The sequence below is a fragment of the Zosterops lateralis genome (genome assembly GCF_965231275.1).
Source record: "Zosterops lateralis genome assembly, chromosome: 3".
Lineage (NCBI taxonomy): Eukaryota > Metazoa > Chordata > Aves > Passeriformes > Zosteropidae > Zosterops > Zosterops lateralis.
The window spans coordinates 9,950,332-9,976,419 of record NC_139764.1 but is presented as its reverse complement, the minus strand read 5'-3'; the positions used below and the strand labels follow the sequence as shown (position 1 = coordinate 9,976,419).

At 47.0% G+C, this 26,088-nt stretch overlaps 1 protein-coding gene across 1 annotated transcript; it reads right to left on the bottom strand.

The window, feature by feature from the left end:
* Positions 1–1,414: 1,414 nt before the first annotated feature.
* Positions 1,415–25,162, bottom strand: LOC310906714 (uncharacterized protein; the record flags this gene model as incomplete). The annotated part of the gene is made up of 8 exons (XM_083856165.1): positions 24,983–25,162; positions 23,220–23,331; positions 22,431–22,575; positions 21,135–21,248; positions 20,402–20,546; positions 19,373–19,521; positions 18,496–18,635; positions 1,415–1,614 (listed from the first exon to the last, which is right to left on the bottom strand). Exons 2-8 carry the CDS (start codon positions 23,323–23,325, stop codon positions 1,415–1,417), a joined length of 999 nt encoding a protein of 332 aa, XP_083712291.1. The 5' UTR covers positions 23,326–23,331; positions 24,983–25,162.
* Positions 25,163–26,088: the final 926 nt, after the last annotated feature.

Sequence of the window (26,088 nt, the reverse complement as noted above, 5' to 3'; positions counted from 1 at the left end):
TTGGGTTCCCTTTTTTTGGAGGGTCCAGCTTCCCAAGGCATTGGGAACTGCAGAGAGGGTAGGTAGGGGTGAAGTAACATGCCACAAAAGACAGCAAACTTCCTGAGTGCTGCCGGACCATTGCCTCCATCACCTCCTAAACTCTCTGGCACCCAGGTGTCTTGCATCAAAGCAATGACCAGCAAGGTTTTTTTTTTTTTCTTTTTTAAAATATATTTTTGATATTTTATCTTACAAGCATATAAGACAATAACTATATTAAGATCTGCACCCAACAAGACCCACATCTAAAACTGAAGGCTGAACTGCAGAGGGGCTCAGGAGATCAAAGGTTTTTCTGGCATCCTCGAAGCTGTGCTTGAAACAAACAACAATTCTTTTCAAATCCTGCATTTTATTCAAAGCCCAGTTGGAGCTGATGCCTTGCCTGTTTATTTTCAGTTGCTGGTGGTTTGTCTGCAACCAAAATAAGCATTTTCTTAAATCCTTTCTTTACAACATCACTCGAGGAATGGGAACCATAAGTATCCCCATGCCAGACCCTCAGGGTGCCACGGGCTCCTCCAGCCCAGGACAGCCCTGAAGCCTTTCATGCACAGTCCCACGCTGCATTTTGGGGATGTGCTTTGAGGTTTTACTGCTGCAATGTCTCAGTGCTGTCGCCAAGTGCTCACCACACAATTTCCTCTGTTTGCAAGACTCTGCCAGCTCTGTAACCTTGTACAGATTTTTAGAACCAAGTCCCATTTTAGGCAGAACCCTAAAATCATTAGGTGTTACCCCATAAATCTCCATCTGCCACGTCACAAGGTGAGTGACATACCCTGACACCGTGTTTCATCATCACAGGACCTATTTTTAAAGCACTGATTTGAACTTGTAATGAATGTCAGGGATTAGCATGCTGCTGAAACCACTTCTGCTGCAAAACCCCTGAAGTTTTAGACTCTTTTATTCTACTTTTCCTTTGAGGGACTGTGACACTTTTAAGGTTTATTGGCATGTACTGTCTGGCACAGTCCTGCAGTCTCCACTGAGCAGGGACACCTCTTGCCTCATTTCACTGAGACACTGAAGAGGGTAGAACCCTCCAAGATTGTTATTAAGAATCCATTGTTTTTTCACAAATAATATGGTTATAAAATTTAAAAATCCATAGTTTTTTCACAAATAATATGGTTGTAAAATTAAAAAATAACCCTGCTGATAGCCCTGGCTGTGGCTTAGCCCTGTCCCATACCAGACATCAGAGAATCCACATGAGAGAGCTAATGAAAACCAGGCTTTTAGGTACACTGAGCAGGTCACTCCTGTAAAACATCTCAAATTCAGTTTCACACTTCTCCTCTGTTTTCTTTCTAAGGTCAATAATAAAAATTATGGAGGATAAATAGAGAGGGGCTAAAACACAACTTCACCCGAGTGCACCATGTTCCTTCACTGTTTCACTCCAGGTCCTTTCTTCTTTTGTGTTCTCCTTCTCATTGTTGTTGCTGTTCTCCTCCTTCTTTTTCCTCATGTTCTTCTTCACTATTACTCCTACAACTGATTTCTGTTTCATATGCAAACCAAACTCCAGCCATGCTGGAACCACAGCGTGGCCTCCAGGTGCCCCTATGGAGCAGAGATTTGGTGAAGATGCAACAGGGGGGATAAAAGAAAAAGAAAAAGGGAGCTTTCAGGATGAAACAGGGATTTGGACCATTCTAGCAGGATTCATTTTACATGAAGATATTACAGAGGGAAGCAATAAAAGAGAGTTTCCTGCTCGTGCAAGGGAGCAGAGTGAGTTGTGAACCAATCACGACTTTCATCCACACAGCTGAAAATGAGGGGAAGCTCTCTGTGAGGGTCCCAGCCCTGTCTAAACCCCATAGCTGTTCCCAAAAGGAGGATAACAGGCAAAAGAAGTGAAGGGGCATGCTCCTCTCCCTGAAGCACCCCAGTAATTGAGCAGAGATTTTGCACCTTTGCTCTGACACCTCAAGGCTGCACCAGCACCTTGCTCTGACCTGCCCGTGTGGGAAGCAACTACACTGGCACAACCCAACCTGCCTTTGCCTCCAGTCTCCACAGGACACAGGCAGAGGAGTCTCTTGGTGCTGTGTTAAAATTAGATGACACAAACCAGCAGCACTGGTGTGGCCCAAGGTGCTGTGCAGGAGGCAGCCACCCAGGGAGGCACTGAGGTACTCCCATCTCCAGGGCAAGTGCTTTCCCTTCCCAGCTTTCTGCACTGAGCTCAGCCACCAGCAGCTTCAGGCACCACAGCAAAAATAAGGTAAAATGATGCACGAGGGGGTGGTAAAAGAAATTAGTCAGGCTAAAGAGTCCTAAACTCTTCTTTGACCATCAGATTCCATCCTAAACTCTCCTAAAAGGCTGGCACAGGAGTCATGTCTGCCACAGGAGGTTCTAGGGGATGAGATTTGGGATGGGGTGAAACCTTTGCAATTCTGCCTAAAATCAAGGGAAACCTTGAGAACAGCCTATTTCATGTGGTGGAAAAACTGACCAAGACAGAGGCTGAGGCAAGGGTGCCATGGTTTGTGGCACCCCACAAACCTGTCCCAGGCATGGGGAGACAGCTTGGGGTAAGGAGGGGAGGTAAGGTCATATATCCAGTACATATCAAAGTTTTGCCAACTGGGAAAATGAGAAAATGGTGCTTTCCAATTTCCCCAAAATGCACTTATTGCTGTCTCAGCAGATTCCTGTCATCCTCTGGGATGTAGAAACCAATCACCCCAGTGTGAAAGGAAAATCAAGCACATCTTTTGCTGTTTTGTAATGTGACAGACATTTCTGCAGTTACCTGGCTTCAAATAGGTATCTCCATGAGCAGGTGCAGAAAACATCCAACCTAAAGGGATGAACAGCTTTTGCCTTCAGTCATCACTGACTGATGAGGTGCCTCATGCCCTTCAAAACTTGAGGGCAGGCTCAGCTGCTGACGCAAAACTCCTTCTTCTGATTCAAAACGTGATGTAATTTAAGTATCAATCATTTTTTTCCCTAGAAAAAACACCAGTTGAGTCTGCATGGCAAGGGTGTGTGTCTGTGCTGCCATAAAACTTCCCCTGCGTAAAACAGGGAGACCTTTTGGCCCGAGGGACTTTGCTTCCTGTGGAGGAAATCAGCAGGGAGCAAAGTTCACCCTGATCAAAATAAGTCTTGGCACATCAGCAGATTTCCACACACTTGGCTGTGTGTGAGAAGGGGGTGCACAGCCCCAGCAGCCCAGAAAACATCTGATCCAGAAAGATGTTTTCACCATGACTCCAGGTTCACTCTGCCTCAGGGTTGTCTGCAAGCAGAAGAAAAGCCACCATGGCACTCCATTTCAGTGTGCATCACCAGCAAATTCCCAATCCCAATGTAGCTGTGGTGCTCAGGAGCACCAGCAGCTAATGGGACTGGTGAGTGCTCTTGTGGTTGGTTGGTTTTGGGATATTTTAGGCAAACTGCCTTGGTCCCTGCTGCCCTCAGCCAGCTCCAAGCCTTTGCTACCAGCAGGAGTTTCCACCACCCTCGAGTTTGGTGCCTGGGGCAGCATCTCTGCCTCATCCCTGTATCCACAGCTGGCCAGATGGGTGCCAAAGGGAAGGAGGCCTGGGAAGAAAGAGGTTTGGGGAGGGGGAAACCAGGAAGTGCTCCTGTCTCTTTCCCACCCTGCCACCAACAGAGCAGAAAGGGAAAAGGCTGTGGGGTGGTGGGAAAGGAAGTTTGAGGGTGCTTGCTGCACTCCCCCTGCATTCCCGTGATGGCTGGAAGTGAGTGAGCAGCAGAACACCACCACCTCTGGGGAAAGGAACATCCTCTCGCCCCCCAAAATGAGAGCAGTTACCCAGGATTTTGGGAAACAGAAGGAAAGTACAGGGTATCTGACACTGGCAAGCAATTTGTGCCCGACTGACAGCAGAGCCCTGAGCAGAATGGGAGGTAGAGGGGGAGCAGCCCCTTTCATCAGCTCTGGCTGCTACATTTCTCACTTTTAGAGTAGAAAGTCAAGCAGCTGCTGTTGCTGGGACTGCAGGAAAGCATCTCTGGGCTACTTGACCTGGAGGGAGGGGAGCAGGTCCATCCCCATCCCTGGGGAGTCCTGGAAGGAGCCTGGCTCTTCTTGCTGACAGTTTTATTTTGCTTCCTTTAAAGGCTGGGAGGGAAGAGGGAGGGAGGACCCAAGAAACGTGGTCTGAAAGAAAAAAAAAAAAATAAAAAAAGGCAAGTTAAAGATGTGAAGTGCCTGGCAGAGACCCAAAGCACAAGAGCACAGAGACCGTGAGAAAAATGTAAGTTTGCTGTCCAACTGGATGGAAATCAGATGTCGCTGGGGACATCACAGGACTTGTAAATGAATAAAGGAATGGGCAGGAAAGGAAAGAAGATCCAGCCAGGCTGGAGAAGGCAAACCAGCAGGGCCTTGATGGTTAATAACTGTGAGATTTAGTCCCACAGGCAGCAGTGATTGTCCTATCACAGCATAAATCCTTCACTAACTGCTCCTGAGGATGGAGGAGTGGAGACCTCAGGGCTTTGGTGTTGCAAGTAGCTGAGGAGGAGGAGGAGGAGGAGGGAGTCATGAGGGTGGAGAAGAGAGCCATTGCAACCCTTGCTGGAGCACAAGGGATCACAGCTGCACTAGTGGCACATGGCAGCTTCCATGGCTGTTCCCAATTCACTGGTGGCTGACACACAGCCACTAGGAATACACAGCCCAGTGTATCTGCTGGGCATGGGTGACCCAGAGGTCCAGAGTGGCAGAGGAAGGACAGAGGGGTGGCAGAAGAGGTGGGATTCTCCCTTGGGAAGGTCTGCAGCAGGATGGGCACAGCTACCTTTGGAGCTCCAGTGACTTTTGCTGTTCCATGTGCAGTCAGACCATGGGACACACTTTGAGACTAATGGGAGAAGCTGCCTGTGTCTGTGCCTTTATTATACACATACACACATAATTCCTTGAGATATCCCCTGATTTAGTATCTCCTGCAGGACCTCCTCTTTGTGCCCACCTGCTCAAAGGGGAAACCCATGCAAGAAGCAGCAGGGACAACTAAAGAAGCCTTTTTGAGCTCTGTATCACTCATGTCAAATAGGAGAAGGCTTAGAGAATTCTGTTAGAAACTACTCAGAGCTGCTCTTGGCTCAACACCTGGGTGGGACCTGCCTGTCCTGCACAGAGGCTGAAGGAGCCCAGGATGACCCATTGCTGGAGTGAGTGAGCAGGTCCAGGGCAGGCTCTGGTTGGAAGCACAGCCTTCAGAGTGCCCCTTGCACCAGGCTCAGCCTGCCAGGCAGGCACAAAAGGCCTGTCCTTGCCATTTCCCAGCAACTCTCCGTGGGAAGCCCATTCCTGCTCCCTGGCCGTCAGCACGGGGCTGGGAATGGAGCCACCACTGAGACCTGCAGGGCATTTTCTGTGAGGAAACAAAGTCTTGCTCCTTGCACAGGAGCCTGGGGACTCCCAAGGCAGCCAGCCATGGCCCAGGGCACTGCTGTGTGAAGAGCTGGAAATGCCAATAGGGATGGCTGCTGCCCCAAAATGCTCCCCACCAGAGCTGGCTTTTGGGGCCAGGGAAGTGAAGTGCCCACCCTCTGTTAGTGCAGGCACCATAGGAGGAGATTTCAACTCTCTTCAGGGAGGTTTAAGAGGAATAAACGTTGGAGGAGGTGGGTGAGGAGGCACTTGGGGACATGGGAACACGCAGAAATATTCGGGCAAGCAAACCCACAGCTGCTACCGATGACATCATTAAAGCAGCTCGGAGCCTTAAGGGGGGGAAAAAAACCCGAAGAACAAAACGCCCCCAAAATCTCCATCGGAACACGCTGAGAGCATCTTTGTGACCTGGCGGGACCTTGCCTGGGGATGTCTGGGCTCGGGGCTCCCTCTAGAGGGTTTTGGACACCCGGCAAATGGCCACACCACGGCCTTGGGAAGGGAACAGAACAGACCCCAGGGCTCAGCCCTTCCTTCCCTTGGGGTCCTGCTTTGCATGGGGTGGCCCTAAGAGCATCCCCAAACTGCCCCGAGCCACCGTGAGCCTCTTCTGCTCTGCCAAGGGGCGTGGCAGGGGCAGACACTGAGTGTGGCTTTTCATCTTCTTTTCTGTCAGAGCCGGGATCAAATGCTCGAGAGATGTTGTTTCTTGTTCAGACTGAGATGTTTATTAATTCTTATCTATGGTACAGTCTCACAAGTTGTGAGTTCTAGCTAACAAAGTGAAAAATGGCCTCTATCTCTTTCTCTAGAAAGAGATATGGTCAAACTGTCCAATTAGGAAATGACACCTAAATTATTTTTTACTTTTAACCCAATAACCAACAACCCGTGGCCCACAATGTGGAGTTTTCTACCCAATTACAAAACAGCACCCAGACCCATGGAGAAGAAGGTGAAAAAGAAGGACTCAGCCTCCACCCTGAAACCTCCATCTTGCTTTATATATATTACTATAGTCTAAACCCTTAAACTCTAAGTTTTCCACCCTGTGATATCACACACTTCTATTCAAACTCCACACCCACAATCCCAGTGCTGTCACTCAATTTTGGAAACCTTTTCCATGGGCTCAGGTGAAATGCAGTGTTTGGTTGGGGTGAGCACAGACAGTCTGAAATTCTCTTGACCAGGGTTCCAACAACTCATGTTGGATGCACGTTCACAAGGGAGTGTTTACAGGGATTATTTCAGCCAAGCAGGATTTGGGGAGAGGGGCATTGGAAGCTTCCTTGCTAATAATTTAATTACAGCCCAGACTGCCCAAAGCAGTGGGGCACCTCAAACACATCCATTAAAAAAGCAAGCCATGTTAACTCATCCTTGAGGTTTTAATTAGAGCAGCTGCAGGGGCAGGTTGGCAGGTGGGCAGCATCTCACAACCTCTCAGGCCAAAGTCACAGACAGAGAGAGGTCACATACACACACAAAAAAGAGCACCAGGAAAGAGGGTTTGGGTTCTTTAAAGGTTTCCTAGAACAGAACAATTTGAGGTCCAAACCCATGAAGCTGTTGGGAATGTGAAATTCTCCCCAGGCCCTTTGACAAAGGGCTCTGCTCAGCCCTGGCAGCAATGCCCAGCTCAGCTGTGAGCAAGATTTCTGTTTCTTGTCTGCATACAACAAATTCCAGCTGCCCTGCTCCCTCCAGAAGGGACGGGAGAAAGCTGGAAAAAGAAGCACCACAAGGAGTTGCACTCCCTTCTAATTTCCACTTTTTTTCTGCTAGTGAGACAAATATTCTTTGTGCAAACTCTGGGAGCAGACAAGCAGGATCCTGCTTAGCACCGACCTAGGGGTGCAAGCACCTACAGTTAAAGCCAGAGAGGGCCCTTGAAGGGAAAGTGACATCTTACCAACTTAATATTCCCCACTGAAAGGGTGCTCAGACACTGGAACAGGCTGCTGAGGGATCTGGTGGAATTATTATCCTTGGAAGTGTTAAAAAAATGCCCTGATGTGGCGCTTAGGGACACGGTTTAGTGATGGGCTTGGCAGTGCTGGGTTCATTGTTGGACTCGGTGTTCCCACAGGTCTTTTCCCACTCAAACAATTCCGTGATTCTGTGATTCCAGGAGGCAGCTGGTCCCCAGGCTGGCTGATGGTCCCCTCGGCAGCCTTCACTAGATGGTGCTCTACGCCCTCCCTAAAAATCCCTTTTACAGCCAGAGCCCGCTCCTCCTGTGCTGCATTTCCAAGCCGCAGCCTCAGGTGGGAGGAGGGCGGATATTTTCCTGCTCGGGGGATGTTTTCCACAGCGGCAAAGCAGGGTTAGCAGTAGGGTTTGAAGAAGCCCAGGTTGTGCTGAAAAGAGGAGGTTGAGCAGATGGAGAAAAAGGCACGATCATTTCCCCCCCTGCCTGGAAGGTCCTTGTTTGCACCGATTTGCCCCCACAGAGGGATCACAGAGTCCTGGCAGAAGATGTCCAAGCTTTCCCTGACCAGGACTTAGCTGAAGGAGGACAATTTCCCCCTCTCCAACCATGCGGGCACAGAGTTTATGGACAAACCCTTCTAAAAACCACCTGGGAGCTTCAGCACCTGCAGGAGACCACGGTGCTTGTGCCTCCTCCTTTATCCCTCTAAAAAGTGCCTCCTCCTTCACTCCTTCACCAAGTGCCAGCCCCAGGGAGCCCTGCCCTCAGGCAGGTTGTACTGTCAAATAAAATGCACCCTCATCAAATAAGATGTGGAGCTGCAGGAGCTCTGGGTGGGCTGAGCGGCAGGTGTGCCCCTGGGGAGAGCACCAGACACACTCCAGCAGCCTCCTGGCATCGGCAGGGAGGATGCCTCTTTAGGACTCGGCAAACTGAGCTCTTAAGCGGCGCTTGTCAGCCAGCAGATAAACACACTCAGAGTTAAAAGTGTGTTTATCACCCTCTGATGGGGGATATGGCATGTGTTTATGTGCAGCGGGGAAGTGGAGAGGCTTTCTAAGCCTGCGAGAGCTGCCCAGGGAGAGAGGCGGACGGCTTCGGATGGAAAAAGGGTTTTTTCAAGGTTTTCTTGCCTGATTATCTCCCGTGTTTTCTTTGCAAAGTGTGTGTGTGGGGGGGGTCTCATCTTGAAGACTCCGACCCACGAGTCAGCCAATGGGTTTTTGCATTTGTTGCTCTTTTTGAAGCCTATCCAACCCCCCGGGGTGAAGACACAAATCATTGCCCAGCCACAAGCCTTTCCTGAAATCCAGTTTTGCAGGACAAATCCCCCAGGGAGGTTTATCCTCCTGTGTCGTGGATGCTTTCAGTGTACACAGCCTCTCCTTTGACAAGCCGTCAAGAGGTTTCAAGAGGGTCTTTATTGTTTTACACACCTTGGTTGGGAAAGCCGGAGCAAAGAGATTGGCTTTGCAGGAGTCGGAAGTCAGCCCTGTTCTCATTTTGGGCACTGCCACCCTCCCAAACTTCCTTTAGAATCATTTCAGTGTAACAAAATAATCAGGCCCAGCCTTAAAGACATCTTAAGCCAGATCACTGCTGCCCACAGGGGAATGAGATAATTTTCACAGCTTCAGGGAGATGTTTCTTCAGGGGAAATATTTCTGAGTATTTCCTGGGTTGGCCATGTTCTCCATGCACTCCCCTAAAGCCTTGGCATGTTCAGGCCTCTTAAAAAATTATTTCCTGGACATGCAAAGGAGAAACGAACAAATCTTGGGAACCACAATCAGAATTTTAGGCTATGATGTCACTTAGCCTTGCCCAGCCACCAGGTTCAGCCCAGAGCAGATCCTGGGATCTGGTGCAGAGTATGGATAATGTCTGCTGGAGATGCTGCTCACAACAAGTGCTGTTCCAGAAGGTGAAGACTCAGCACTGCTTTGATTTGTGATCAGTCAGCATTGAAAGACAAGGAAAATGACTGAGGAAAAGAGCTGCCTTTCTGTCAGGGGAGGGAAAAGAGGGGGAAAAGATTCTTGTTTCACCAGCTGAGTTGGAGTAATTTCCCTGACCATCTCTATCCCAAGGCTGTGGAAGGCAGCTACTCCAGTCCTGCCTCACACCAAGTGAATTTGCCTTTTGAGAGACGTTTGAAGATCAAGAGGTTTATAGAGGGGTGTGAGGAGATGAGTGATGAGGAAGCAGCCTTTAGGAGCCTGCTGGGGCCAGTGAGGAAGCCCAACCCTTTATGCCAAGCCTTGCATCTTTCAAGAGGCTCAGCCACTTCTGCATCTGGACACCATCAGTGGAAGAGGGAGAGAAATGGAAGCTCCTTTTCTTCAGGATTTCTCTGATTGACACATCAAAGGCAACACCACGGGAAACCCCACAAGTGGGTCTCATCCTTGAGATGCTCTGGGGCCTTCCTAAAGTGGACTCCTTTCATCCCAGTCCTGCTGTGAGTTGTTTTCTTGCCCTCAGGCACTGGGTAGCCCCATGGGCTGGCTGAGCTGCTGAAGTTGTTGCCTGCCCATTCAGCAACACGTCTGCAACCCCCGAATGGGTGGGAGCAAAGCATTTTTAAACTTAAACACTGGAGCTGTTTGGTGGGGCTAAAGTTCATCCCTCAAGAGCTGGAGTTTCATGCAGCATGAGGGCTGGTGCAAGCCAGCCCCAGGACACCTCCTGCTGCTCCCTTCCTCCCATTGAACAGAATGAAACTCATTAATATTGAAAAAAACCCATCTCACTGCACCCTCATGCCAGCTGAAATCATCTCAGCTGACTGCAGCAGGCTCTCTGCGCCCGGGAGTGGATGTGCCTACGTGCAGTGCAGGTTGCCCTCAGTATCCAGAGAGCAGATTTAAAACTTGGCCGGGTTTTGGCTCAGGCTTTGTGGAGTGATGCTTCGGGCACACACCCCAGGGCCTGGGCTGCCATTCCTGGCTGCTTAAGAAGCGCCCATTTGTAACTCATCAACACCTCTGGCTGGTTTATACCCTCGGGGAAGCCCCAGGGACAAGTTTTCAGGCAGAAAATGGGCTGGTGAGCAGGGCTGGCATCCCGCACAGGGACATGGACACAGCATCTGAGTGAGGTCACCAGGACAGCTCAGCAACACAAAGGCCAACGTGGGCATTTTTGGGATTTTTTTTTTTTTTTTTTCTTTCTTTGTTTCAGCTTCTCCCTGCCCAAGCTGATAATGTGCAACCACTCAAAAACTTGCTGCAGAGAGCAAAGAAATCCAGGAGCGGCCACGGCCGGCTCTGCAGGGTTTGGATTTGCTGCAGGATCAGGCAGCAGCTGCTGGCTGACATCAGTGTCCCCACTGCCACCGCAGGCTGGAGCAGCTCCAGCACTGGGGACACCTCAGCCTGGTGACAGCCCTGAGACCAAATTTCCCAAAGGGCAGCTCCCTTCCCTCAGCCTGGAATTTGGGCGGGAGGTTCACATTCCCCTCCTCCATGCCGTGCCAGCGCTGGAAGAAAAGGGAAAAGGATCAGATGCTGCAGGAGTCCTGACCTCATTCCTACCCTGCCTGCATATGTTTTGTGGTGATGCTGTGATAATTCTCAAGTGCTTCCTTCACATTTTCCCAGCCAGGCACCAGCATCACTGCCATCACCCCGTCTCCTTGTCTCTGCAGGAGTGTCCTCAAGGAACACCTTTGCATTTGGCTGAACAAGATGTTCTTGTCTGAGGAGCCACAACAGTGGGGTTTTTTTCCCTGGTTTTCCACTCATCCTATTAAACCACACTGGCAGCTTTTGTTCCTGCTTTATTTTGAGTAGGATCCCTTCCTCTGGCTAGTGTTTTGTGGACAGTGTGTCCATCATTTTCTATCATCTTTGGTCAGGTGAGCTCCAGGCTGGAGAGATGGTGCTCCTGATGGAGTGACAATATAAAGAGATCCATAAATCCAGTGTCTCAAATCAAACTGGGCTCTGTCTTCCCAAAGAGATGGCAGAAGCATCCAAAGGTTTGGTGGATCAGGGTGGGAATGTGCCTGGCATGACTGGTGTGCAAGGGCCTGTCCTGGGTATCAAGGAGCCATCAGACAAAAATGCCTCATGGAACACCTCCAGCTGCTCCACATGTGCAGCCCTAAGCCACGACTTCTCCCTTGCAGATGGCACACAGTGGGTGTCTCCTTGTGATTTCTGGTCCTCTCCAAGTGTGTCTGTGATGAGCTTCTGTCTGGTGGGACTTTTTTTACTCCTAGAGGGAAGGTTCTCATGCCAAGAGTGGTAGGATTGGGCAGAAACGTATTTGCAGGGGGAAAAGCACCCCATAAACAAGAGGAAACACAATGGGTCTCCCAGGAAGCTGCATTTTTGGCCTAGACCAGAGCCCAAAATAACAACATCATGCAGGTGTTTTGTCCATGGTATTTTTAACAGGCTTAAGGTGAAGCATTAAGACAAGGAAACTCAGACTCTGGCTCCCAAGCTGACACAGTTCTCAGATGTCTTTGCTCACTCCCTGTGCTCCTCTCTCACCCCTGAGACATTTCACAGCAAAATATTCCTCTATTCTGTCCCTGTGAAACAGGTAGCAAAATATGCATTGCCACCAGGTAAGCAATGGCAACCAGAGGCCCAAACACATTTTTTTTTCCTCTCTTGGATAAAAATATGTCATGATGCCTTTTTTTTTTTTTTTTTTTTTTTTTTCCTAGCTCATGTTTCTGCTAGAACAGTGTTGAGACAAGCCAAGTTACCAGCTAATGTCACTGTCCCTTCCAGCACTCCCATCCTGAGCAGGCAACATCCCTTCTTGATTGATTAAACATTACATTTTACCAGCTTCTTGGCCAAAGTTCTTCAAGACCCTTGCTTCCCAAAGAGGGGGAAGAAAACACAGTGTCTTTGTGTGGCTCTTCAGGGCTTTTGAGTCAAATTTTCCAGCAGGGAAGGCCCATGGCGCTATCACACAGCCAATGCATGTTCCGAGCAGTGTCCCAGCTCTGCTGGGAGCAGGGTCAGCCTCTGAGGCTGCTCCTGCATTTTTTCCCACATGTTCAGCCCATACATGAGTCCTGCCCCAGCCCCTGAGCCTTTGCTGAGATGCCTTTGACAGAGGGAGTGAGCTGATCTCCCGACATGGGGCTGTCTCGGCAGATAAAATAAATATTTAGCTGCAAAACATCTAACAGTTTTCAAAGAGCCTGGGATGGCCCAGCGTGTTTAGACTGTGTGCATAGCAAAGGGAGCTGCTGTCTTTAATCATCCTCCTATGTGTTCCAGGCTTTTATCTGGGGTTTCTTCACAGCCCTCCACAGAGAAGTTTGTCTTGTTCATCTCTGCATCACAGATAAGGAAATGGAGGGCTGGGCTTGGGGTGCCACGTTTCCAACCACCTTTCCTTGTGTTTCCTCTCCAAGGCCAGTGCTTCTCCAATGAGATGACATGAAGAAGTGTTTTCCTGTTTTCATGTTTTCCTCTCTCTATGTTTTCCTCTTTCCATGTTTTCCTCCTTCTGGTGCTGGTGGTGGCCCTTGTGGCTGGTGCCACTTGTGCCCATGTCTCAGCAGCAGCCCCTGTGTCCCCCTTGCCCCTGGATGCAGCCAGGAAGATGGCTTTGCAAAATGAATTGCAGATTAAAAAGCAATTGCTCTGCTTTCTCTTCTGGTGCTTTGCATTGTGGAGTAGCATCTCTTCTCTCCAGCTTTATTTATTTATTACTCCATTTCACAGATGCTTTAATATAAAGTAATTAGTCCTGAGGGTAGCATTAAGCCAGGAACAAATTGGGCTGTAACACAATGTCTCCTCTGCCTGGGTGCTCTGTTTTTTGGGAACCCAGCAGGAGAGGCTCCTGCCTGGACTCTGCCTGAGCTCTGTGACCAAGAGCATCACGAGGGGGTGCAGCGTTCTGGGGTTGTTCAGGAGCCAGCTGAGTCCTAAGGCAAGAAATGAAGCATGGTTTTCTCTGAAAGCTGTGTGGACTTTAATGAGAGCCTGACCCAGGGTCTAACAACCTCATTTTTTAAAAAAGAATTCCATTTAAATTAACACATTTGCTCTCTTGGTTCAAATGCATATTTCCCTTGCCCCACAACTTCTCCCATGCCACATCCTTTTGAATCAGATTTTCACAGAAACTTTTACTTAAAACAACAGTCTAGCAGCCTCAGAGATCTACAGCCCAGCCTATGGAAAAATTGTGATAAACTGATGGGTCATTCTCAGATGGAAGCTGCCCCAGACTGGGGAAGGAGCATCCCCACACATCCCCAGATGTGGTACTGAAGTTGTCTACCCAGTGGTGTTTTATAGATCACTCTTCCCTATTTCCCTGTTTACCCACAGAGGGAATCTCTGCAGAGAATGAGATGTGTAAACCCAGTTTTTTTGTCCTGGGAACCTCAAAGTCATGTCTGGCTTTGCCAGCCCCATCCATCCTCCAGCCCCATGGGGTCTAAGGGACTTGGGTCACATCCCAGCCTGGGCTACGAGGCACATGAATATTTTCAGAACCACCTCTTCATAAACTAAACTAATTTTTCAGGCCTTTCCTTCTTAAGGCCACCAGCTTTCCAAGAAATTTTAAATCCTGTAAAATTCACTCAAATCCCATAATCCCCCATGGAAACAAAGGCTGGGCTGATTATTTTTTGCTAAAAGGTTGGCAGGCTTCCAGCTTTCTGAAATGCAGCTCCGCCCAAAGGAAAATCTTTTGTGGGCAAAATCATGTGCGGGTGGTTTTGGAAAGACAAGTCAAAATAAGGCATTTCAGGAAAAAAAAAGCCTTTAAAAATAGTCTTGAAGCTATCTTTATCTCCAAATCTGGAAGAGGAAGGGTCACACTTATTTTTCATCTGTTTTCCCCCCTGCCCACTGAAAGAGAAAGGGGCAGGTGGTTTATTTTTGGCCTCCTGTTCCTGCTGCAGATGCAAGAAAAGCCATTTTCCCCAAAGCTGGCTGAATTTCTCTGGGCTGGGACAGCTGTGGGAACCTCTTTCTGCACCAGCTATGGGAAAATAGGGCTTGGAGAGGGTTTTGGGGACCAGGAAATTATTTGTGGGTGGCCAAATGAGGGTTGGGGCAACTCAGCATTATCATTTCAGGGTGGTCATCAGGGGCTTTCTCATGGGGAGGTCTGCAAAGATTAAATGGTTACTGCTGCAGCACCTCATCAGAAAAAGGGCTTTGAGTCTCTCTTGCAGCTGTTTTTGGAATGGTGAGAGCAGGGGGAAGGGGCTCACATCCCTGAGCTGCTCCTCAGCTCTGGGGAGCATGGATGGGCAGGGAAGCATCTCCCTCCCTGTTGCCACTGCTCTTCCCAAACCCTTAATAATCTCCTGGGACTGCAAGGAGCAGAGCTGCACAAAGCTCTCAAGCTGTGGGTGCAACAGTAGCTTTAGAGGCAGGAGGGTGTTCAAAGTTTTACTCCTCTCCTGCCATTCCTGATGTATTGTTTACCTCTACTGCTGCCAGATGTGGAAATGTCTGGATGAGGATGGTTGCCAATACCCCAAATTCTTGCTCCCAAGTGGCAGGGGCCAGGTAAGAGCCTGGCACTTGCAAGGTGAAGCACAGTATCATTTTGTGCACCCCTGCAATGACTTCTGTCCTCTCTCAGCTCCATAACAGCTTTTTGTAATTCCCCAGTCTACCTTCTCCTTTACCACCCTAAATAACTGTCCATCATGAAGCAACCCCTCAATTTTTAGTGACCACTTCATCCAGTCTGTGACACATGGCACCAACAACCTTCCTTCCTGGAGAAACAGCCCCTCTGCTCCCCAGCTTTAGTCACCAGTGGGAGGACTTTGATTTTCCTGACAGCTTTTGTGCCTCTGTAGAAGCCAGTGGCCCTGTGAGACAGTTCACCCTTGCCTGTGCTTTTTGACCCCTTCCGAGGTTTCTGAGACATGACTTCCCTTTCCAAAAGCCTTGTCAGCTCTCCCAAAAATAATTAATTGCATTCTTTGATATAGTTTCTGGTCATTTGGCCAGCACAGACATGAGGTACAGATACCAAGAAACCTCCTGAAGGCATTTTTTAAAATGTCCTGTGGAAAAGCAGTGCAGCTGCCGTGGTGCAGGAGCTGTTTGCAGTGCTCTTGCTGGGGAGGATGCAAAACCTTCCCATGCATCAGCTGCTGCACAACCTGACAGCTTCTCACCTTGCTTGGACCCCTTAATCCCCATGCCAGTGGATTTAATACCCCTGTATTAAAGAAGGCAGCTTATGGAGAGGCTGCTGGGAATTTATTAGCTGGGCTCTTCAGAGGCAGAGCTTATAAAATAGAAACCCAATGAACAGCGTGCTGGACAAAGGAGTTTAAATCATACCTAGCAATTTCCATCCTCCAGCTCTCCATCTGAGCATCAGTGGAAGCAGCTACATCCCTGAGATCCCAGCAAGGGACCAGAGTCCCTCTGGAACCCTGGGCATGAGTGAAGTGGGAGACAGGACAGTTGCTTTAGATAATTTGCAAAGTGGCAGAGTGGTAGAATTAGTTGATTTATTTGAATTTTTTTTAAAAAAACACACCAGAATGATGAGAGGAATTGCATTACACTGCTTTTGGTTTTTGCTGAATGCAAATAGTAGCACACATTATTTTAGAATTTAGCTTTCTTAATAGTACTGCAAGATGCTCAACATCTGAAAGTACCTTTGCAGTGCAAAGACTTTCCAGACACTTGTGAAGCACCAACAACTCTTGATTAGGCACAGGAAGGAGAGGCAGTGGTCCAAAAATTCAGTCAATCCAGTTTTAGGCTACCTAACCCCAACTCAGAAGTGGTGAAGCCACATGAGAAAGAGCTGATCCAGGATGAACTTGCTCTACCAGTTCAATTTTTTTTTTTTTTTTTTTTTTTTTTTTTTTTTTTTTTTTTTTTTTTTCAAACAGGCTTCCTTTGAAGCATCAGACTTCACCCCAGATCAGGTACCAGCTCATCTGTACATCTAACCTCCTTCCAGACTAGCCACAAACCCTCCCCCAGTGAGAGACATCCAGGCAGCCCAAGCTGTGCACAGCTCAGGGAGAGGCCACACAGTTGTGTCAGAAATCTTCAGTCACTCCCCTTGCCCCTTTGAATACCAAACATCAGAGCTGGCACTGCAAAGGCAGATATCAAATTGTAGAGTCTGTTCCTGTCAAGCTGAGGAGAAGCAGGGAAAGGAGCAGTGGCTGCCTGCAGGAAATCTGCTGACAGCACCAGGGCTTGAGGATGCTCAGCACCCCTGGCCAAGGGAATGAGAGACCTCCCACTGCTCCCCTGGAATTCCAGGGACAGTTCACTTGGATCTGCACTTCAAGGAAAGTGAGCTACCTAGGGAAGAACAAGAACAGTTGTGTGTTCAAGCCTGCTGGGTGCCTGCTGGCCCCAGCCCTCCTTGCACTGGAAGGAGAAGAGAGACACAGCCCAGGCACCACAAAGGTGCACAGGGCTGCTCAGGACCTTTTCCAGAACTTTTCCAGAGTAAAACCAAAGGAATTCAATGCAGGGTTGTGAGTAGCTGATGCAAGAGAATGTGGGGGCAAGACACATTTGCAGACACAAGACATCTGCATTTGGAAAGGAGAATGAGAGAGAAAAGCACAAGAAAATTGATAGAGGAAGGAAGGACCAGCACATGCCCAACTCTTTTTTCTCCCTTTCAGGCATCAGCCACAATGTGCCAGAGGTCTCAGGCCACTGTGTCTGAAAGCCCTCAGGATTCTGATACTTCCAGGGGTCTCTTCCAGTGTCTCCATGCGACCAGTCCCAGACGAACAGCAAAGATCAAGCACGTCAGTGACAGCAAAACAACTGGTGGAAAAAACCACAGAAGCATGTTAGAGCTGTCAAAAAAAGACAGTGTGGCTTGTCATATTTAGCTCCCAGAACAGGGGGTATTCAGGGAAAGAGAAAAAAACCCCACAATTGTCTGTGCAGGATCCATTACCCCCAGAGTTGTATCTCCCAGAGTTTTACTGCTATACAGTGAAATTTGCCCAATGCTTCCAGGTCAAGGAATGTCTAAAAAGGGGGAGGCTTCCTGGACACAGGAGTTGAAATACATTACATTAACAAAATACTCCAAGAATAGTTGAACTATATAAAGAAACACGTACTAGTTTGGGAAAAGCACATTCTGGTCCTACCAGCTAAACAAGCTGAACCACTAAGAATGAAGTTTTGCTGGTAAGAAATGTACCTAGTGCAGGAACAGAGCTGCCTGCCACAGACCACAAACACCTCCACATTCCTGGTGGCCACAACCATCAGGAAAAGAGTCTCCAGAGTCCCCATGGCTGTAGCAGACAAGTTTTGCCAAGTCCTGCTGGGTCCTTTCAGACATGACCAGGCTCCAGCGGCACTTACAGCAAAGGGAACTGTGCTGGAGCAGCTCCAGTGGTGATGCCAGTCCAGAATTTAGTTTTAGCCACTGGTATGTGGCAGTGGGAAGGCTGAAGGGTGGGAACATGCTCCCTTCTGCTGACCCCGTGGTGGGAATAGGCATCCCAAACTGCTTCAGCAGGATTCAGAGTTCACATAGCTCAGTCCCTTTCATGCCAGCACAAAACTGCTCATAATGGTACAGCTTCTGCCAGACTGTGATTGTACAGAATTTGGACAGCTTAAGCCCTTTTACCACGGATGACTACACTCAACTCTGCTACAGTGGCTGGCAGCAACCAGATAATCCCAGGAAAACTTGTTAAGGCTAGCCTGAGCTCTGCACAGGAGAGGAGCATGTGCAGGGGTTTGCACTGTGAAGCCCTCCGTGGGTCAGGAGCTCATGCACTGCTCCAATATCCCAAACAAAACGGGCAAATGGAAGTCCACAGCCTTCATCCCAGCCCTGCTTTTCCTTTGGCCTGCCCTATGTCACCTGGAGCTGCTGGAGGAGCCAAGTGGGTGATGGAGGATTGCAGGACAAACATATTGCACTGGGAAATGAACTCGAGACAACACAAGGTTTGGGTTCACCCCCAAGGCTTGTGGGCAATGATTTCTGCTCTGCTCTTCCCTTACCAAAATGAATACCTTCAAATACATCCCTAGCTCTGCTTTAACAAACAATGCTTTTCAAGGGGCAAGTCTCTCTGCCATCAATAAAGGGGAAAGATGAGAAGTATTTACAGGCCTTTACAGGAGTTAGAAAGACTCACCTATAAAAATGTTGTTTGTGTGTGGGGATGAAAATGAGCTGTTCCTGTATGCGCTGCCAGCCAGAGCTGCAATGACCACTGGGTAGACCGTGAGGTTATAGCGGACATACTTGTCAAGAAAGTAGTTTTCTAGATAAAACCTGGGAAGGAAAAGAGTGACCAAAGTAAGAATTTTTTCTGTATAATTTTTCTGTTCCCTAAGAAAGGAATTAGACAGAGTACAGGGAGGTTTTGTGGGCCAGTTGGGACAAGAATCCAAAGGTTTTTATTTGCTAGTATTAAAAAAAATTAAAAATATTACTTAAAATATTATTATTTTAAAATTACTATTTAAAATTATTATTAAATATTATTTAAAATTATTTTTAAAATATTATTTTAACATTATCAACATTGTTATTTTAAAATTAATATTTTAAATTATTATTAAATATTATTTGAACATTACTATTTGAAAATTATTTTAAAGTTATTATTTAAAATTAGCATTTAAATTTCTTATTTAAAATTATTTTAATATTATTATTTTAAAATTATTATTTTAAAATTATTTATTTAAGGTAAGTTTAGGGGAAAAAATAAAGCCATGGTTCATATGGTTTCTGTTATCTCACCCTCACCTGTAAACCTAAGGCAGGTTGGGCTCATGCAAGTCACAAAAACATATTCCTGGCCCACAGTGATTATTGGCATTGCTGAGGTCAGGGGATGAAAACTCTGCCCAGACTCCCAGTTCCTCTGCCATGAGAGATAACAGAGGCCTCTGTACTCGGTGTTGGAAGAGGGACAACAGATGAGTGAATTGAAAAAATTGTCGCCACTGGTGAGAGGTGGGAGAGGTTTCTGAGGCTCAGTGGGGACCCTTGGGGTCACTTACCATACCACCAGGCCCAGAGCCAGGATGCTGAGGGCAGCAGTTGTTGCTTTCTCATCGGGCACGTCCCACTTGTAGATCAGCACGACGGCAAAGTTGAGCAGCGTGGCGATGCTGGTCCATGTCAGGTACAGAGCCAGCCCGTTCTGCACCTGCCAGCAGCACAGCAAGAGGACAAGAGTGACACACAGGTCAGCTCTGTTTGTCCTTGTGATGATGCCTTAAGATTTAGTTTTCATCTTTTTTGGATTCTGTGCTGCCCAGGGGTGCAGTTCTGAGCCTCATATTAAGTGCCACTAAGCTCTCTACATAGAGTAGGGAGACAAAACAAATCCTTTTCCTGCTGAAGACCAAGGACAACTTTCAGCCCCAAAAGCACAAACAAGGGTGGCTGAAGGAAAGAACAAGAAGGATGGGACCTCACACCCTGAAACTGTAATTGGACAATTCAGCCCCAATATGCAAATGGACCAAAACTTAGAAAAATGTAAGATTTTGTGACCTGTCAGCCATTTTGTGACCATTTTGTGTCCACCTTGGGTGTAGCCCTGGTCAGACCCTGTCCTGCCCAAGGTGTATCCTGGAGGCCTTTCAAAAAAAACCCTTGATTTATTCTCTAGCTCTGTTCAGTCTCTGTGTCAGGTCAGCCTTCCCAAGACATCACTTGGTGACCCCTAGGCCCCAGTGCAGTTAAGCCAAACTTCTGGACCTAGCTGCAGGAAAAGTCCCTCAACACAGAGAAAAGGTGAAGCCTTGGACACCCAAGGGGCTCCAGAAATCCAGCCCAGCAGTGTGTTTGTTATACTGGTGTTTCAGGAAGTGCAAAGAGCAGATCCACTCCCAGTTTGTGCCAGGAGATGCAGATGCCTTTCCAGAAGGGTTGTGAGGAACTTTTCTGTTCAGGGCAGAAATCTTTCCTTAACTGTGTTCTACCACTGGATCTTTCACTCTGATACCTCCAGCACTGCACAGAGGTTGGGGTTTTGTTCTTTTACCATTTCCCCATAGCACAGGTTCCCAAAAGCCACCTACCAGAATGCGGATGAGCCAGAGCTCAGCTTTGTGACCCTTCACAAACCACGAGGAATGGATGCTCAAGGCTCGGTGGGAAACAAACAGAGAGGCACACGTGGTAAGAGAGAGGACTACGAGGAACACCAGGGCTGGAAGGAGGTATCTAGGACAAAGAACATGCACACACACAATGGACATCACATTTTTCTCAGTGGTGTCACAACGCCCTAATTTGTAGTTTCAGTGTTTGGCCTTTACTGGCTTTAAGTCGATCAGCCTTTAATAAAGGTAAACACCACACAGAGCCCTCATTTTGACATGTTGCTGTTTTACTCTGTTAATCATGAAGTTGTTTTCCTGACTGCAAGTGATTTCTTCACCTCTTGACAGTAGTGCTCTCATAAGCCCTTAATGTCACCATCATCATGGAAACAATCCAAGGCAAGGAGCTTAACTACATTAATGAAGACAGGCACGGCTCCTGTCTTACCTGTGGAGGTAAAAATGTAGAAGAACAGCAGCTTTGAGGAGATCTTAGACTTACTTCAATGACCAATCTGTCTCATGGGCAAGATGACAACACAATGCAAAATCTCCAAACTTTTATGAAGGCTAAGCCTGGCATAGGGTTTTACAGGTATGATCAAGTAGTTACACACAGAGGAAAAGAAAACATAGAGGAAAAAAAGAGTACTGGAGTGATCCCATCAAGAGAGTCAAAAAGTATTTGTAACAGACAAAGACAACTTACTCTCGGTCCCACAGAAAGAGCCATCCAACATTGAGGCCATTATTCAGACACCACGCCACATAAAAAGGTGTTGGCAGTAAGTCTGGCTTTATGAAGGCATATCCAAATTCATTCCTGCCAGGAAAAAGTGGGTATGGAGAAAGGAAAACAATGCTTGCATTGACCAAACCAACCTTTCTGGCTTCATTTTCCTTATATTAGGAGGGACTTTACATTGGAATTAAACATTTTCCCTTAAATCAGACAGTTTCTCCTCTGTGTCCTTCTTTGATACAATACAGTAATTCCTGTGGCTTTCCCTTTCAGGCAGTTATTGAATCTCATAGCCCCACGAAAACTTTCCAGCCCAGTTCAACCAACCAAGAGACCCCCCAGTGCTGGTTGCTTGATCTCTAACAGAAAGAAAACTCAAAGCATTAGCTCCATAATCCATTAATTTTCTATATCCAGGTACTGGATAAATCTGTCAGATTCCCTAAATCACTAAAAACGAGGACTCAGAGAGGAGTTTGCACACTTTAGAGGAATTCATGCACACCTCCAAACTGCTTCCCAGTTTTGGATGTTGGGCATAAAAGATGCTTCAGCCACAAAGTTTCAACATGTCAAGTCAAGATAAATGGCAATTTAACTTTTCTTCTGTTAGAGCTGGGATAAAATGCTCGAGAGAAGGTGTTTGTGTTCAGACTCAGATGTTTATTAATTCTTATCTATACTACAGTCTCACAAGTTGTGAGATCTAGATAATGAACTGAAAAATGTCTCTTTCTCTACAAGGCCTTTTAAGGTCAAACTGTCCAATTAGGAAATGACACCTAAATTATTTTTACCTTTTACCCAATAACCAGCCACCCATGGCCCACAATGTGGATTTTTCTACCCAATTACAAAACACCACTCAGACCCATGGAGAAGAAGGTGAAAAAGAAGGACTCAGCCTCCACCCTAAAACCTCCATCTTGCTTTATATATATAGTACTATATTCTAAACCCTTCAACTCTAAGTTTTCCACCCTGTGATATCACACACTTCTATTCAAACTCCACACCCACAATCCCAGTGCTGTCACTCAATTTTGGAAGCCTTTTCCATGGGCTCAGGTCAAAGGCAGTGTTTGCTTGGGGGTCAGTGCCTGTCAGCACTAGCAGTCTGAAATTCTCCGTGCCCAGGGTTCCAGCATGTTGGCTCTTGCCTAAAAACCACTGAAAGGAAGGTAAGAGACTGAGCTGCTCCAAAAGGGAAGAGTCACTGTCTCCCTTCTCATTTATGTTGTAAACAGTAAATAGGGAAAATACCTTCGACAGATCCCTGACAAGGCGTAGAGGAGCCAGACAAGCTGCCAGGAGTAGATGACATTCCAGATGAGGAAAGTCCAGCCAGCTGGTGTGAAGGCAGTGCTGTACTTGGCTGAGATGTTTCCAGGGGTTGTCCTGAACAGACCTGCACCAGGTAGTGAATGTTATTGCAGGCAAAAGTGTTATTAAATCCAAAGGATGGGGAAAGACTGCTGATTTTGCTCAGCCTTCAGTCTCCTCCCTACCTCAGTGGGCTCAAGGATGATGAGAGCCCACCCTTGGTGCAGGCCAACCATGCGCTGCAGTTGGTTTAGACATCCATTATGGGATCACTGTCCCATATTGGGAACATTGGGCACCTTCCCTCTCACACAGAACCAGAAAAACCAGCTGTCTGTGTAACCCAGAGGACAGCATGATGGCTGATCCTGGCAGATTCAGTCAGGCAGTGTTCAAACACAGCACTACTGCTGTCTACAAACCAACAGCAGCAGCCTGAACATCTTCCACCAGGGATACAAGGATGTGCAAGGACTCCTTTTCAACCACCACTAGATCCAGTCTCAGTGGGGACATTTACTTGGATTTCAAGGGACTGGACAGAGTTCAGGCATTTGGTTCTAACACCTGGAGGATGCACCAGGCATTTGGTTCTGACACCTGGAGGATTCTACCTTTCACAAAAGAAGGTGTAAGGTAGCAAACACATTTATCCCATCTAAGCCACCTTGTATCATTGCATGATATAAAGCTTGAAACCCACCTCTGAATGAAGAAAGTTTGCTTTACCTTTGAAAGTCCCAGTGGCATTTCCAGCATTCATTACCACCATGACAATGAAAGTAGCCAGAGACAGAAACATCACCAAAATCTTCAGCTTGTGTAGAGTATCCATGTTGCTCTGAAACACATTAGAGATATTGTTGGCTTATCCTAAAGGAAGCCTGGATTTGTTCCACATCCCAGAGGTTGTTTCAGAAATAATGTTGTAAATCCACAAATTTTAGCTGCCAACTTTTATTTGTGGAGTTTTCATTAGAAGTAAAGAGGCCTTTGCATGGGCTAAGGAGGATCTCCATTTGAAGAGATCTCGTGAGGTTGCAGGGTGGAAATGGGAATCTTTGGGAGAGCTGCCTGCTCTGCCACCCTCCATTGCAAGAGCCATAACTTAGGTTTGCCTAAGGTTTTCACAAAGGCCTAAATAATTAGCCCACAAAATTAGCTTATCTGGCATCACTGTTGCAGTTTTACTGAGGCAAACAGGCTTATCAATTTTGCCCACTCTAGGAAGCCAGTATGAAAATGTTGAAGTCTTTGCTTTGCAGCCAAGTGCCTTTTAGCTGAATATAACTTCTCACATTTACCTCTGTAATCCTATAACTCTGACAAATTAACTCCCTTTCATGGTGGTACTACCTCCTCATCTACTGACTGCAAATAAGCTTTAAATGCCTTAGCATGTCTCAAGAATTTTATAGACTATAAAATTCACATTCTACAATTTTTCAAGGTTAGTAAGTAATGACTTAAGCTTTCCCAAGGGATTTCCATTAGTCCAGCATTTATTCTATGCCAGAAAAGTTCAGTGCCACCTCTAAGAGTAAGCACACATGCACCCAACTATAGGCAACAGCTTTATTTCTCCTCACAGCTCTGCACTTAAACTGTTTTCTCTCTACAGTAGCATTTCAATGCTTTCCAGGGTTGCCAGGAGCAACAATTGAGTTGTTTCACATTGCTCAGTCTTGAACAATAAATTCCAGTTCCCACTTCAGTGGATTGTTTTATAGTTCCAGGCTTTGTTCACAGAACTCGCTGCATCCAGACACGTCACAAGGAAGTGGGAAGGGAAATTCTGTTTTCTGTGAATTCATACATGTTTTTTTCCCTTTTCAGTTCTGTCTTAACAGAAAAAAAATCCTTTCAAAAAATAAAAATTCAAATCCTATGTGGAAGAATGCAAGATATGAAATCTCAACTAGATTTATGTCAGTCAAATCACAGAACCACGTGTTGTCTTCAACAGATACACTGGATTAGCAACTTCCGAAAAGAAAAATCTACCATTGTGTTGTACTATTGTACTGTACTACAAGAGATATAGTTTCTGGCTCAGGAAATAACTGACATACAGATTTGAAAAGCCATGAAAGCCACGAAAAAGTAGGACAAAAATATTACTTGTCAATGACCAAGGAAAGAATAAAAGAATGGGACATTTTCCTGCTTCAAACCAGTACATGGGACTAGATGGTCCTGTGATCTCCCTGTCAGGCCAAAACTCTGTCCCATAGTCCTGTAGTTGACTTCAGCACCACATTTCTTTTTCATTAGCATATTTGGAAGAACCTTGATTGCACAGCTTCAGAGAAACCCGTGTTTGCTTATGGAAGTCCAGGAGGAAAGCCTCATTAAACAGGTCAATAATTTCACTGGTGTCTCTCACCTCCTGCCTCCCTCTAACTTACTGCTTGCAATAAACGTCTGCAACATTTCCTGCCTGCAGTCTCCAGCCACAAACACCCATTAGAAGAATCAGAAATGTTACTCACAGGAATCCAGAGGCTTTATGGCAGCGTTTTACAGCTGTGGCTCAGCTACAGGCAGCGCTGGGGAGTCTCCGCCTCCTAACCTTAACCAAAGAGATTTCATACAACTCTCAGCAGATTAATAATCACTTATTATTAAAATAAAAACTCACAGAAGTTAGACATGCTTTCTCTCTGTGTGCTGCTGCAGCCTCCCATTGGCTAAAGCCTCCCAAAAACAAGCACTTATGCAAGAGAAATGTGATTACTTAACCAAAGCCTTTTATAACAGCCAGACATTTCGTATAACGTTGCATGTTCCCAAGTTGTTGGCAGACAGAAGCCAATGACTGCATGCTCTGGGCTCTGGCTTCCTTTGTCCTTCTCCATTTCTGCCAGGAGGAGGGAAACTGAGCACTGAATGCAAAGTATTGCATCTTAAAATCTTAGTGTTCCTGAGTAGGAGATGCTGGCAGGGGATGCTAGAGAAACAGACTGGATTTGGGGTTTGGGGAAGGTGAAGATAAAAATGGGCTCCAACAACCCCCCTGCCATGGGCAGGGACACCTTCCACTAGACCAGGTTGCTCAAAGCCCCATCCAGCCTGGCCTTAAACATTTCCAGAGATGAACACACAGATGTCATACACAGAACCACAGAATAGGTTGGAAAAGAGCTCTAAGATCCAGTCTAACCACAAACAACATAGATCCATAGTCTGGATCCTGTGAGGATCTTCCTGTAGCCCCAGATGGAGATTGGGTCATGAGTAAAGTTTTGTTCTTTGATACAGAAAAGGCTCCTGCCACTCAATGCAAGCCCACCCCACAGCAGCAGTGCAAGCCATGCAAGCTGATCAGTCTCTGCCCGCACAGAACCACAGTCTCACCACATTCACTCCTTTTATTTTATATTTCTGCTCGTTTCCTCTCAAATTTAGACTTCTACAGCCAATTAAAAATATTCTCCAGCACCAAAATGTTATTTACCTTGTGCAGCCACCGTGGTTACCAAGCAGACAGTGTGGCTGGGACCTGCCCCATGTCAAATATAAAGGCAGTGAATTAACTAGCACCTATCTTCATCCATTGGAAACAACATCATGGGACTGGGAATTAATTAACCCAGCT